The sequence below is a fragment of the Vombatus ursinus genome, unplaced genomic scaffold (genome assembly GCF_900497805.2).
Source record: "Vombatus ursinus unplaced genomic scaffold, bare-nosed wombat genome assembly UNPS02014830.1, whole genome shotgun sequence".
NCBI lineage: Eukaryota > Metazoa > Chordata > Mammalia > Diprotodontia > Vombatidae > Vombatus > Vombatus ursinus.
In genome coordinates this window covers 50,108,479-50,122,113 of record NW_020954608.1, presented here as the reverse complement: position 1 = coordinate 50,122,113, position 13,635 = coordinate 50,108,479, and the positions used below count along the sequence as shown (strand labels likewise).

The 13,635-nt window shown below is 38.3% G+C and overlaps 1 protein-coding gene across 2 annotated transcripts in view; it reads right to left on the bottom strand.

The window, feature by feature from the left end:
• Window positions 1–527: 527 nt before the first annotated feature.
• The window catches only part of ARHGDIB (Rho GDP dissociation inhibitor beta), a 36,144-nt gene continuing 23,036 nt past the window's right edge, over window positions 528–13,635 (bottom strand). For both annotated transcript variants that reach the window (XM_027838696.1, XM_027838697.1), the window contains exons 4-6: window positions 11,469–11,545; window positions 2,604–2,667; window positions 528–1,202 (exon numbers count right to left, since the gene is read on the bottom strand). In XM_027838696.1, coding sequence (XP_027694497.1) covers window positions 1,003–1,202; window positions 2,604–2,667; window positions 11,469–11,545 — 341 coding nt within the window. In that variant the 3' untranslated portion in view covers window positions 528–1,002. The remainder of the gene's footprint in view (window positions 1,203–2,603; window positions 2,668–11,468; window positions 11,546–13,635) is intronic.

The window sequence follows — 13,635 nt, the reverse complement described above, 5'->3', positions numbered from 1 at the left end:
GAATGAATAAGAGAAACTTTCCTAGGGAAAGCTTCCAATCTGTGCCCTACAAATCATGGGAGCTCACCCTCCACTGCACTGTGACCAGTGAAATGGGCCAGTTCAAGGCCTGTAAGATCTCAGCACTGCTAGGTACACCCATGTACGTAGCACATGTAGAAAACAGATGACTAAAAATTTCCCAAGGCTGCTGGTTGTGTTTAAAGGGAGAGATTGGCAAAATGAGAGGCTCAGCCATAATGGACAGCAGTAGTTTTATTCATAAACTATTGAATTGTTTACAGTTTTGCTCACAAATAGAAGACTCCAAGGTGGCTTTATTCATAAAGGCAGATTAAGGCAGATTAAGGCCCTTTATCAGGACAGCAGCAACCATTGTAGGATATTCCAATGGGAATTGGTTATTGGAACACCTGGGAAGTGGACTGCTAGTGGAAGATTGCTCTCAATCCCTCTCTCTCTAACTTTCTTTCTCTCTCTGTCTTTCTCTCCCTCCCTCTCTCTCTCTCCCTCTCTCTCTCTCTCTCTCTCTCTCTCTCTCTCTCTCTCTCTCTGTGTGTCTGTTTCTCTGTCTCTGTTTCTCTGTCTCTCTCTCTCTTTCTAAGTTCACTAGCTGCTGGGAGGGATAAATGGTACCTGAATGAAATGTTCATGTTGATCAAATTAGGGCTTCTCAAGGAACTGATCCAAAAGGAGGAGAGAGTACAAAGGGAATTTGGTTTTAAGTCTTTTTTTGCTTTTGTGGTGAAACTGAGTGTATTATTTTCAGCATAGCAGGAAAAGAGGCCATGGGCTAACCTCAAAATTGTACCAAATGCCAATTGTACCAATATATTAAATTTTACAGGGTACCATGTGAAAATGAGAATAGTTGGAGAGTTTTGGAGATCTTGGGGTGGGGGGCACACAGGAAGAGGAGCATAACTCTGGAGTATTAGAATACATAATTCACCGGCAGTACATCAGGCAAGGGGGTTGGGAAGGGAATGTAGAGCAAGGAGCTCATTCTGTCCACTCCTTTTTAATGGACAGATTCCACTCCCAGGTGAGGTGGTTATGCTTGTCATCATCAGTGAAGAAGGACTTGTTGTGGTAAGTGCCTCGGGCCAGCATACCCTTGGGGGCTTCCTCTGGAGGTGTCAGGAACTCATACTCATCTAGCCTAGGCCCATAGCTGCCAACCATGAAGGTAGCTTTGTCCACTAAAAGAAAGAAAAATTCATTAGGAAGATCATCATTTAGAATGACATTAAAGATTACACCAGAGAATGCACCAAATTCTAGACTATTGGTGACCAAGGTTAGGTAGCCTGATAAAGAAGAATTCTGGACTGGGTAATAGAATGAATATCTAGGGACTACTTGGCTACCAATAACAAACTGTATGCCCTTAGGCAAGTAATTTTAACTCCTTGGAGTCTATTTCCAACATTGTAAAATGAGTAGGTTGGCCTAAATGATCTCTAAGGGTTTTCTACCTCTAAAATTTGATAATTCTGCATGAACATAAAGTTGACCATTTATAGAGGTAGGGTATTAAGTTAAATAATCAGAAAGAACACAAGGAATTGATTGTTGTTGTTTGTCCTTCTTTCTCAAAGAGGACGAATGACATCATGAAGGCGAAGTCTTAACTTGCTCATGAATTGGATTTAAGTGAGGCACAGCTTCACTAAATCATCAGCCTCTCTCTCTCGTCCAGTCATCAGAGTTCAGTGGCAAGACAATGGCCCTGGATACAAGGAATCATAGTTGAAGCCAATCAATGAGATAAAAGAAGAGAAGCCATGGATCAGGAAGTAAGATTAGCTACTGTAAGTAGGTGGGTCAGGCCACTGAGAAAAGTAGAACTAAATGGATGGCTATTTACAATGATAGTCAAGTAGAAAATAGTAAACAGATTTCTCCAGGTGCTACTAAATGGTCTGAAGGAGTAATACTATAGCCATAATTCTTTTTTCCTCTTGCATGTCTGACACCATGCTATATCTCTATACACAGCCAAAAGAAGGGACGAGGTTTATTTGTTTGCTCGTTAAAATTATTTTTCTATCATCTATCCATCCATTCATTTTTTCATTTATTTATTTATTTATTTATTTATTTTTGGGAGAGACTGGGCACTGAAGGTAGTCAAACCAGATTATTCGGGACAAAACACATCTCCTTTGGGACTTGAATAATCATTGATTTCCTTTGTTTTCCAAATTCACCAGAGAATCTCTCGATATTCCTAAGTGTTCTAGCTTTGGTGTAGACCTGACTTGTGTAATAATAATATTGCCCCCTTCTCTGTGGAAAGGGCTTTTTATTCAAATGCTTTCACATGCATTCACTCATTTTGTCTTCTCTTCACAGAGGTAACATGGGATAGCAGACTATATATGGAGTTGGGGATACCTGGATTCATGTCTCACTTCTTACACTTACATTCTCTTTCCTTCATAATAATTTTAGATCATAGTTGAAGCATCTGAGGCCCAGAGAAGTTTAATGATTAACCTAAGTATTAATAATTAAGAAGAGACTAACCTAGTGTTCTTTTCTCTCGATAATGTTTACATATTGATAAGAGTTTGGAAAATGGGGGGGGGGTCTCTTACCTTTAGCCCCAGTCCTGTAGGTATGCTGCACATATTTCAGCCCTGACACAATATCCTTGTTCACCTACAAGAAAGAAGTGACTCCAAGTAAGTCAAACAGATAGATTTCATTCTCTTCCCACTCAGTTTTGTGCAGCTGAAGTTTTTCTCTTCAATGTCTTAGGATGAAAGGGATTGAGCTTTAGACTAAGGTGAATTGAAATAGTGGGAAGATGGAGACTGAGGGACAGAGGATACAAAACCTAACTGCTACCTCCACCCCTTTGAGCTTGTTGGGCACTATCTTACACCAAAATATTCACATATGCTCAGCTAGGCATCCCTCATGGAACTGGACTCATGTGCTTTGGTTCTGTGGGGAGAGACATATGCTCTGGTTCCTTGCTAAAGGACATGTATGAACAATGGCTCATATGGGGTTGGCTTCCAGTCTTTTTTAAGTCAGTCTTTTGTTTGTAGCTTTCTTTTGAACTTAAAGGGGTGGCAGTGGCTTTGTTTGTTCTCACGTCCCTTCTCCCAGTACCTATCCCCTGCCCCAGCAATGGTGACCATATCCATATGGAAGTAAGAATATGTGCTTGCCTAGGCAATTGTGAGGCACAAGTCCCTAGATGACTCTTCTGTTTTGTGTTTCTTCCCTTAAGCCTAGATCACTGAACAGTGATTCTGAGAGATCGATATTTCCAACAGACATCTGAGAAAAAATACTTACAGCAAATTTCCCTTATAAACATCTCATATCCAATATGTATGAGGAACTGATTCAAATTTATAAAACTAAAAGCCATTTTCCAACAGATAAATAATCCAAAGATTATAAAAGGCAGTTTTCCAAGGATGAAATCCAAGCTATCAACAACCATTAAAAAAGAGTCTGAATCATTAATAACTAAAGAAATGGAATTAAAGTACTACCTGATACCCATCACACTGACAAAAATGACAAAAGAGAAAAATGATCAGTGTTGGAGAGATTGAGGGAAAATAGGCATACTAATACACTGATGGTGGAGCTGTGAAATGGTTTAACCATTCTGGAAAACAACTTGTAACTGTGTCCAAAAACTTCCTAAACTGTGCATACCCTTTGACTTATCTATACCACTGCTGGGCTGTACAGCAGGAGCAAGAGTGTGGGAGCATAACCTCAAGTATCATGGTTAACATAAACAGCAAAAAGTAGTTCTATCCCATGGGAAAACGTGCATGTGACCCTGGGCCATCCCTGGCACTATGCCTTCTTTGTTCTTTTTCTATATAATATCTGGCCTGGCCTAAGAGTGGGGAGGAGATCTACCATTGTCCTGCTGCAGCATAGGGGGGTCTTGTGAGTAAGGTCCCCCAGTAAAACCTATTTACTTCCATGCTTCTTCTGTTATCTCAGTATTCTATTAGAGGTGGGACCATCTCTCTGAATGGTCTGCACCCTTACATAGGTGTAGAGATCAAACAGATCAAATAAAGAGGAAAAGTGCCCATATGTACAAGAACATTTATAGCAGCTTTTTACCATAGGAGCCCCAAACTGAAAACAAGTGGGTACTCACCTATTGGGGAATGGCTCAACAAATTATGGTATATGATGATAATGAAATATTATTGTAAAATAAGAAATCATAAAATGGAAAATTTCAGAGGAAACTGGAAAGACCTTTATGAGCTGATGGGGTGCAAAGTGAGAAGAACTAAGAAAACAATTCTTACAACATTATAAGAAAAACAACTTTGAAAAACTTTAGAATTCTGATCAATACAATGATAAACCACAATTGTGGAGGACTGAATGTGAAAAATGACACCCATCTCCTGCCAGAAAGGTGATGAATTTAAAATACAGAATGAAACATACATTTTTGAACATAGCCAATGTGGGAATTTGTTTTGCTGAGTTATTATGGTTTGGTCTTTGAGTTTTCTTGGCAAAGATACTGGAGTGGTTTGCCATTTCCTTCTCCAGCTCCTTTTCCAGATGGGGAAACTGAGGGAAACAGGACTAAGTAACTTGCCCAGGTTCACACAACTAGTAAGTGTCTGAGGACGGCTTTGAACTTAGGCAAATAAGTTTTCCTGAATTCAGATCCAGAACTCTGTCCATGCCATCTAGTAGCCCCTTGCTGAGTTATACATGTTTGTAATGAAGTTTTTCTTTTTCTTTTTTTATTGCTCAATTGGAAGGTAGTGGGAAAGAAAGATATTAAATGCCTTTTCAAATAAATATTTTTTAAAAGAAGTACACATTTCTAGCTTCAATATTTACTTTGTGAGTTTGAGAGGTCGGTGGGAGGTATACCTTTCTTGGAGGGTTAGATGGCCATGGCTGGGTGAAAAGACTAAGGAAGCTCAACTCAGAACCTGGTTTGGTAGAAGATTTGGATATATGAGCTTCTCCACAGCAACACAGATCTGAGATGAATGTGAATTATCTGTTGAGCTGTCCTACAAAATTGTGCATAATAATTGTGTAGGTTACTATTTCACATTTTAAATATCTAATGATCTGAGTCTTTATGTTTTAAGCATCTCTTTTTTGGTGGAAGAATTTATTAGCTATACTATACCTGATATCTACTATGCATATTCAATAATACCATTTGCTAGAAAGGACCCCAAAAATCCCTTTCAGGGGAATACTCTAGACATGGGCAGTAGACGATACAGTGGATAGAGTGCTGGGCCTAGACTCAGGAAGACTCATCTTCATGAGCTCAAATCCAGCCTCTGGCACTTACTAGCTATGTGACACTGGGTGAGTCACTTTACCCTGTTTCCCTCAGTTTCTTCAACTGTAAAAGGAGCCAGAGAAGGAAATGGCAAACCACTCTAGTACCTTTACCAGCAAAAACCCCCAAATGGGGTACAACTCTGTTGTAGAGACATTTTCTAGGTTTCTAGCATGGGAGCAATGTGTTAAAGAGTGCAGGAAAAGCCTATATTGGTGGGATTTAAGCATCCCCCAGGACATTTGGGCCCAGAACTGGGGTCTCTTTGTGGGATGGACCCCTCTAGGCTAAAGTTGACATGAAGAACTAGAAACAAAATTTCTATACTCTCTCATTTAATGACCTTTCATGGTGAGCTCCCAAACATTTAATTATCATACCTATGCAGGCCTAGCTTCTTTCCTTCAAATTGGATGTCTGATAGTCATTTCAAACTCATCATGTCCAAAACAACATATAATATTTTCCCCAAACCAGCCACAATTATGAACTTCCATATTTTTGTCTAGGGCACTTTCTTCCTTTTATTGAAGATGTAGGATATTATGGGTATATTGAATATTTCATGTACTGTCAGAAACAGGTGACATATTGTTTAGTTTTACTGAACTGCTTTTTCCCCCCTCTTTCTCTTAAAATCTTTATTACAAAGGATGACATGCTGAGTAGGGAAAGGAGCAAGAATTTATTTGGAAATTAATGTGACATAAGAACAAAAGACATCAATAAAAAGATATCTTTTAAAAATTATTGGACCCTGAAGAAACATGGAATGTTTTCTTCCTGAGTTTTAAATATATGTGTTATAGTCCTGGTTTTCCTCTGGAGCTAGTCTTTGTGACCAGCCTGTCTTATGTCAAATAGATTATGTCCACTGTCTCTCTGATTTTAAGGTGTTTTGCTTTGTTTTGTTTTTTTTAGATATTAGGCTAAACCTGTGATTTCATGAGTATAGGGAGCTCCTGGGGAGGAACTCCTTCTCTCCATTCATATCAACATCTACTCTACAACTTTGCTTTTAATCTGCTAGGTAAAAAGAGGGCTGGAAAGGTTGAGTTCAAATCCTGCCTAAGCTACTCACCAGTTGTGTGACCATGGGTAAGCCACTTAACCAGGAGGTCAGCCTAAGTTTCCTCATCCGTAAAATGAAGGACTTGGATTCCATGGTCTCCCATATCCCTCCAAGGTCCAGATCTACGATTCTATCATTATCATCTTAGGCAAATGTTTGGGGGACATTGACTTGTTCAATGAGCTGCCCAGGATCACACAGCCAGTATGTATCAGAGGCAGGACCTAAACCCAGATCTGTCTGACTTCATGTTTATCTCTCCATCTGTTGTCCAGATTTTTATATGGGATGGTGAACTTTTTTGTTGGGGGGAGGGGGGGCAATGGGGGCTAAGTGACTTGCCCAGAGTCACATAGTAAGAGTCTGAAGGTGGATTTGAACTCAGGTCCTCCTCACTCCAGGGCCTGTGCCACTGAGCCACCTAGCTGTGCTGTGAACTTTTAAAAATATTTTGATAACTATATTTCAATATAATTGGTTTTCTTTGTAGTCCTATGTATTTTGTTCTATGCATTTCAACACATTATTCTCTAAAGAGGTTTATAGTCTTCACTGGATTGCCAAAGGGGTCCATAACACAAAAAAGGTTAAGAATCTCTCTCTTACTCAATGCTTTAACACTGGTCATTTAGAAAGTCTCCCTTACACAAGTTAGGTATATAATTAGAAAGAGCGTAGACCTAAAAGGGGAGGGAGGATGAGAAAGGTAGTGCACACTTAGTGTGAGTACTGAGTCTGGAACAAAGGTTAGCATGGGGAATGTTTGCTTTCCTTGTAAATAAAGCACTGGTGATATTCTTATGGATTTAGGCTCTACTTTCCTCTCTTTTCCATTTCCCCCCTAAATTTGGCACTTTCATTCAGCTTTTCAATAAAAACCTGCCACTAAATTATGAAAACTTTTTCATTACCTGGCTCCTTTCTAAATTTCCAGTCTTCTTGCACTTTACTCATTTCTATGATCCAGTGACCCTGGCCTTGGTGCTCCCCGCCCTCCATCTCTCATCTCTGGGCCTTTGGCTGTTTCCTGTGCCTGGTTATGTTCTCCCTCTTCGCCTCAGTTTCTTAGTGTCCTTCACTGGTGTCCTTCAAAATTAAATCTCACTTTCTGCCAGCGGCTTTTTCCCAGTCCTTTCAGTTACTAAAAACTTCACCTTCCATCTTCTCTGTAAATCTTATATGTACCTACACATTCCCATGTTGTCTTCCCCACTAGAATAGGAGTTCTTTAAAATGAGGGACCATAGTTTTACCTTTCTTTGTTTTCCAAGCAGTTAGCATGCTGCCTGACATAATCAGCGCTTAATAAATGCTTTCTGGTTGATTAAATTCAAATTTTATTAAGCATCTATTGGTAAAATTATTTTAGAAAACAATATTGCAAAACAAAAAAGCTATAAAGCTACTAGGGTTATACCCAAAAGGAGGTTATTGGAGTGAATAAAGCTCTATTTGTACAAAAGTATCCATAGCAATATCTGAGTCATTTTTTAAATCACTGTTATTATTGATCTGTACCCAGGGCCAGATCTTAGTAAAGTGGACCTAAGTGCTTTTTTGATTTTAGTTTTCTTCCCTTCCTCCCATTCCCCAAAAATGTCTTCTTTTAAAAATTCATTCAAAATTACTTATTAAGTGCCTACTATGAGTACTGGGTCAGTTTATTAGCCTTATGAGTACTGGGTTCACTTACCAGGCTAGTGCCCTGAAATTTCTCAGAGATTTATTTTGTAGGTTAAGATCATTGTCTCTTTTAAAAAATGCAAATACTCTTCGTAGGAATGATGAATTTGCTCCATTCATCACCCATTCTGTACTTCATCAGATCAACTAGCTAAAAAGGTGACCTAAGACAGGTTCATTTTAGTTTGGATAAGGAAACGCTATTTCTGTTATATATGACAGCATCAGAACATGACAGGTTCAAAGATGGATTGTAGAAATAAGGAATTGTAGTGCCCCAAAACAAAAATAAAAACCTCCACTAATTTCAGAATTGTACCTATGTCTTCGTTCTGCCTCTGTAACCCTTAGTGGGCCTCCTGAGAGGATTCAGTCTAGATGATCTGATGAATCTCTGTAGCTGGGGGCAAAATTCTCGCTGATTTATTCTCTCTGCTGGTTCCTTCCTTCCTCCCTAGACCACACTCCCACACAGAATAAGCTACCCATTCCCGGAAGCCACACCCAAGAGATTCATCACAATTGAGTTGTTTAGATCTCCTGTGTCACAATCTCCTCAATTAAGTTATTTCATTTTATGTGTTCTTGATAGTTTGATAATTTAGATTTCATTGATCAGATGTCTGAAACCTCGACCGACAAATGTTCAATGCTCTATCATATCACATGACAATAAGATCATAAACTTAGAGGCCTTGGAGGCCATGTAGCCCAACCCCCTCATTTTACAGATGAGGAAACTGAGGAATAGAGATAGTAAGTGACTTTCTCAAGATCATCCAGCTAGTTAGTAACACAGTTAAGATTCCAACCTAAGTCTTCTGACTTCAAATCTAGCATTGTACCACACTACCTTATTTCAGGCCCTAAATTAATCCCATTGTCTAGCTCTTTGCATTGGATCACACTGCTTCAATTTAGTCTCCGAGTTATTCTCGCTAGAGGGAGTAGTTATTGACAGAAGCATGTATTATCTGCACTAGCTGGTTATTATTCAGTTTGCCCAAATAATGATAGATCAACCATACTTCAGGTTACTCCGGTGCATACTCTTAGAATTATCCTTGACTTTTTATCCCTCTCACCCCTACCCCTCTCCTTCCTTATAGTTCCCAATGCTTATTAACTCTACATCTCTTGAATGCGCCCTCTTCTCTCCACTTACACAACCTCTATCCTAATTCAGACCTCTTTCCTGAACTATTTTAAGAGCCTCCTAATTGGTCTCTCATCCCCTAGTCTTTCTCCTCTCTTCAATTCTACATAGCTATTAAAATGACGTTCCTCAAATACAGATCTTGGAGGCAGGGTGGTATAGTGAAAAGTATGCTGGATTTGGAATCAGAAGACCTGGGTTCAACTCTTACTTCTTCTACTTATTATTTATATGACATTGGACAAATCACGTTGCCGTTCTGGATGTCAGTTTCCTCTTCTGTAAAATAAGGGTGTATGACTAGGTTCTTTCCAGCTCCAAATCTATGATTCAAAGATCCATGAAACCCCTTTACTCAAAAATCTTCAGTGGCCACCTGATGCCTCTAGTATAAAATATAAAACCATCATCCTGGCCTTTAAAGACCTCCACATTCTGGATCCCACCTACCTTATTTCTGATCCAGTCAAACTTGTTTGCTAGCTATTCCCCATATGTGACAATCCATCTTCCACTGGAAGTGGAGTGCCTTTGCACAGGTGGTCCCCCAAATCTAAAATGCCCTATCGCTTTACTTCCCTCTCAGAGTATCTCTATCTTGAAAGCATAGCTCAGGTCCTCCATAACACTTTTGTTGATGCTCTCAATTATTAGTATTCCCTCTTGGAAATATTTTGTAGAATACTTTTAATTAGCTTCAATTCAATCAGTATTATAAAACTCCTACTATGTGTCAGCCACTGTGTGAGGTGTTAAGGATGAAAATCAAACAATAAAAAAATTGAAACAGTTCCTGTCTTTAGGGAGGTCATAGTCCAGGAGTATGCAACATGTCCAGAAGTAAGTACGAGTATTCTTCTCCTAGTCTAACTGGAGAAGTTTCATATACACAAATAGTTACATGTACACAAATTGAAGGCAGGCAGTATGTGATAAGTGACACATTAATGGTACAAACCATTGTGCACAGGGACTCAGACAGATCAGTGATCATCTTTGGTGGAGAAATCAGTAAAGCCTTTTTAGAAGAGAGGAACATTTGAGCTATTCTTTGAAGGACAGGTACAATTCCTTTCATTGTTATCATCATCATCATCATCATTATTATTATTATGTTACATTATTATACCTTTTGTTTTTATCACCTTTGTTTCCAAATAGGAAACTCTCTAGATCCTCGAAGGCTACTTCTTGTAACAAAGAATAAAAGACGGAGGGGGAAAATAGCAATTTGGGAAAATTAACCAACACAGCGACAGAGTCTGACAGTATATGTGATGTTCTACTCTCACTGCCCTAAGATCAGCAAAGAAAAGTTGAAGATTCATCTTCTCTTCTCTTCTTTAGGGGTAAGTTTAATCAGTATAATTATATAGCATTAAATTGTGGGTTTGTTGTTGTTTCCATTTATATTGCTGTAGTCATTGTGTATATTGTTTTTCTGGTTCAGTTTACATTACCTGGTATCATTTCATGTAAGACTTTTCATTCTTTTTTGCATTCTTTGTAGCCATTGTTTCTTAAAACACAGTACTATCCAATTACGTTCACGTAACATAATTTGTTTAGCCATCGTCCAATTGTCCGAAGTCCCTACTTTGCTTCCAATTCTTTGTTACTACAAAAAGTGTTATAAATATTTTGGTGTATATGGGAATTTTCTTTCTCCTTTTTATCTTCTTGATTTATATCCCTGGCAATGGCACCCATAGTTCAAAGGATGGGACCATTTTTGTCATTTTTTTCCTTGCCATTAATTGTCAATTGCTTTCTAGAATGGTCAAGCCAATTCACAAGTCTACCAATAGTGTATTAGTCAGTGATGTGTTGCTAAATGCTTAATAACAAGCTCTCTGGGGGGAAAATTATGTACAACACACTTTTAAGTTTAGTGTTCATTATTATCATTTTATCCATCATTTTTTTAAATCTAGACAATCAACAAAACATTAACTCAAGCCATGATTTATAGTATTTGCCAGTTTCCAGGGTATAACTGCTCACAGGAAAATTTAACAATTGGCTCTCATTAGCCAGTTGGAGCTGGCTCCTGCACATCCCTGGTGGTGTGCTTGACTTTCTACAACCATTGATGGGTTTGATTTCTATAGGCAGAGGTGTCTGAGGTGGGGTGGGAAAGGGCATTCCAGACAGAAGCAGGGCAAGACAAGACATAGAGACCCTTAAATAATTTATACATCATAAAGACCAACACCCCAACTCAAATTACTTACTTTGAAATTAATTTTGACTCTGTATTCAGCTCCTTCCTTTAGCACAAAGACCTTTTTCTTGAGAGCTTCAAGATCCCCTGTGGCGGCAGATTCAAAATGATAATTTATGATCATAGTATTATAGAGTTTAGAAAGGGAAAGACCTCAGAATCACCTGTCAATTCTCATCACCTTTTTTTACAGATGAGAAAACTAAGACCCAAAAAGAATAAATGTGTCATCCATGTATAATATAGTTAACACTGATATAGCTTTAAAATTTACAATACACTTTACATACATTATCTTTCTGTTCCTTGAATAAGACACTCCATCACCTAACTCAATGTTTTTTCACTGACTGTTCTCCATTTCTAAAATTCTCTTTCTCTTTATTTCCACCTCCTGGCTTCCCTGCTTTCCTTCAAGTCTCAGCTCAAATCTCATCTTCCACGATAAGCCCTCTCCAGGCCTGCTTAATATTAGTTCCCTCCCTCTGTGATCATTTCTAAATTATCTCATATATATCTTGTTTGAATACAGTTGTTTGTCTGGTGTCTCCCCAATTAGAACGTGAGGTCCTTGAAAGCAGGGACTGGTTTTTGCTTTTATTTGTGTTCCAGAATACATACATACATACATATATATATATATGTGTGTATATATATATATATATGTATATAGATAGAGACATAGATAGAGAGATAGATGATAGAGATAGATATAGATATATGGATAGATAGATATAGATATAGATATACATAATATATATATATAAATGATGCTTAATAAATGCTTGTTGACTTATCTCATATGACTTGTTGAGGTGCTACTATTATTTCCATTTTATAGATAAGGAAACCAGGGCTCAGAGGCAGTAAGTGATGACGCCATGGTTACACAGCTAGTAAGGGTCAAAAGCAGAAGTCAATGACAGTTCCCTCCTGACTCCATCCCTAGCACTCTTCTTACTATACTATTCCCTCTAGTAAGTAATTAGGATTCATATATAATATATACATATATAACATATGCATATAGAATGTATACACCCATATATGTATGCACATATACTGAATAGATACACCTATATACAATATATACACATATACAACAGATACACATATGCTAAATAGATACAAAATAATTTTGGAATAAGAAAAAAGACAACACTAATCACTGGGTTTTTGGGGAGAGCGACCAGGGTCTTGGACCAGGAAAAGGCCTCAAGTAGGCACCTTAGCTGAGACTTAAAGTGAGTCGGGTATTCCAAGAGAAGAAAGTGAGGAGGGACAACATTCCAAGCATTGGGGCCTGCCTGTGCAAAGATAAGGAGGTGGAAAGTTGAGCACCATTTATAGGAGTAAGTAGATCGGTGTGGGTGGCATGTAAGGTGTGTGAAAGAAAGTGATGTGAATCAGTACAGAAAGATAGGTTGGAGCCATATTTTGAATGTCCAACAGTTTACAATTTATCCTAAAGGCAATAAAGAACCATCGAAGCTTGAGCAAGGGAGTAGCATGGTCAGTCTGGTTAATTTTGCAGGTGTGAGGAAGATAAATTAGAAAAGAGAAAGACTTTCTAATAGATCTAGATGTTAGTCACTAATATATTAAGTTGCAACTTGCTAGGAAAAGAAAAATACTATTTCCTTTTTTTTGGTAGTTTAAACAGAGAAATGGAAAACTATTCATTGTTCTCCTCTGCTATGTGAGTGTAGCCTTGCATATCTTTAAACATATTGAATACATTTGGCTGAGTGAATAAAACCTACCATGTGGGCTGTATTATGCATTTCTAAGTGTTTTTCCTTAACTTCGTCCTGTTTTTGACTGATCTTATTTTGTGAAGTGAAAGCTGCACCTGATAACAGAGTATTTCACACAGGAAGAGGTTAGTTACAGTCCCAGTAAGAGAGAGAATTTCTTTCTGGGAGAGACACAGAGCCTTTTGGGGTAGTTGAGTTTTCAGTATTGTGCCTTGCTCTGGTGGTTTCAGTTGAACAGGAAGTATATCTGCTCAATTTCTTGTTTCCTCCCTCAGGCAAAATGTCCTTATATGGTAAAAGTGTAGATCTTTACAACTCTGCCCTTACACCTCCACCTAGCCTATAATTCTAGAATTGTTTATTCAACTGTCTCATAAGAGTCTGACCTTTGATTTGAGGCTAAGATATGGCCTCACTAAA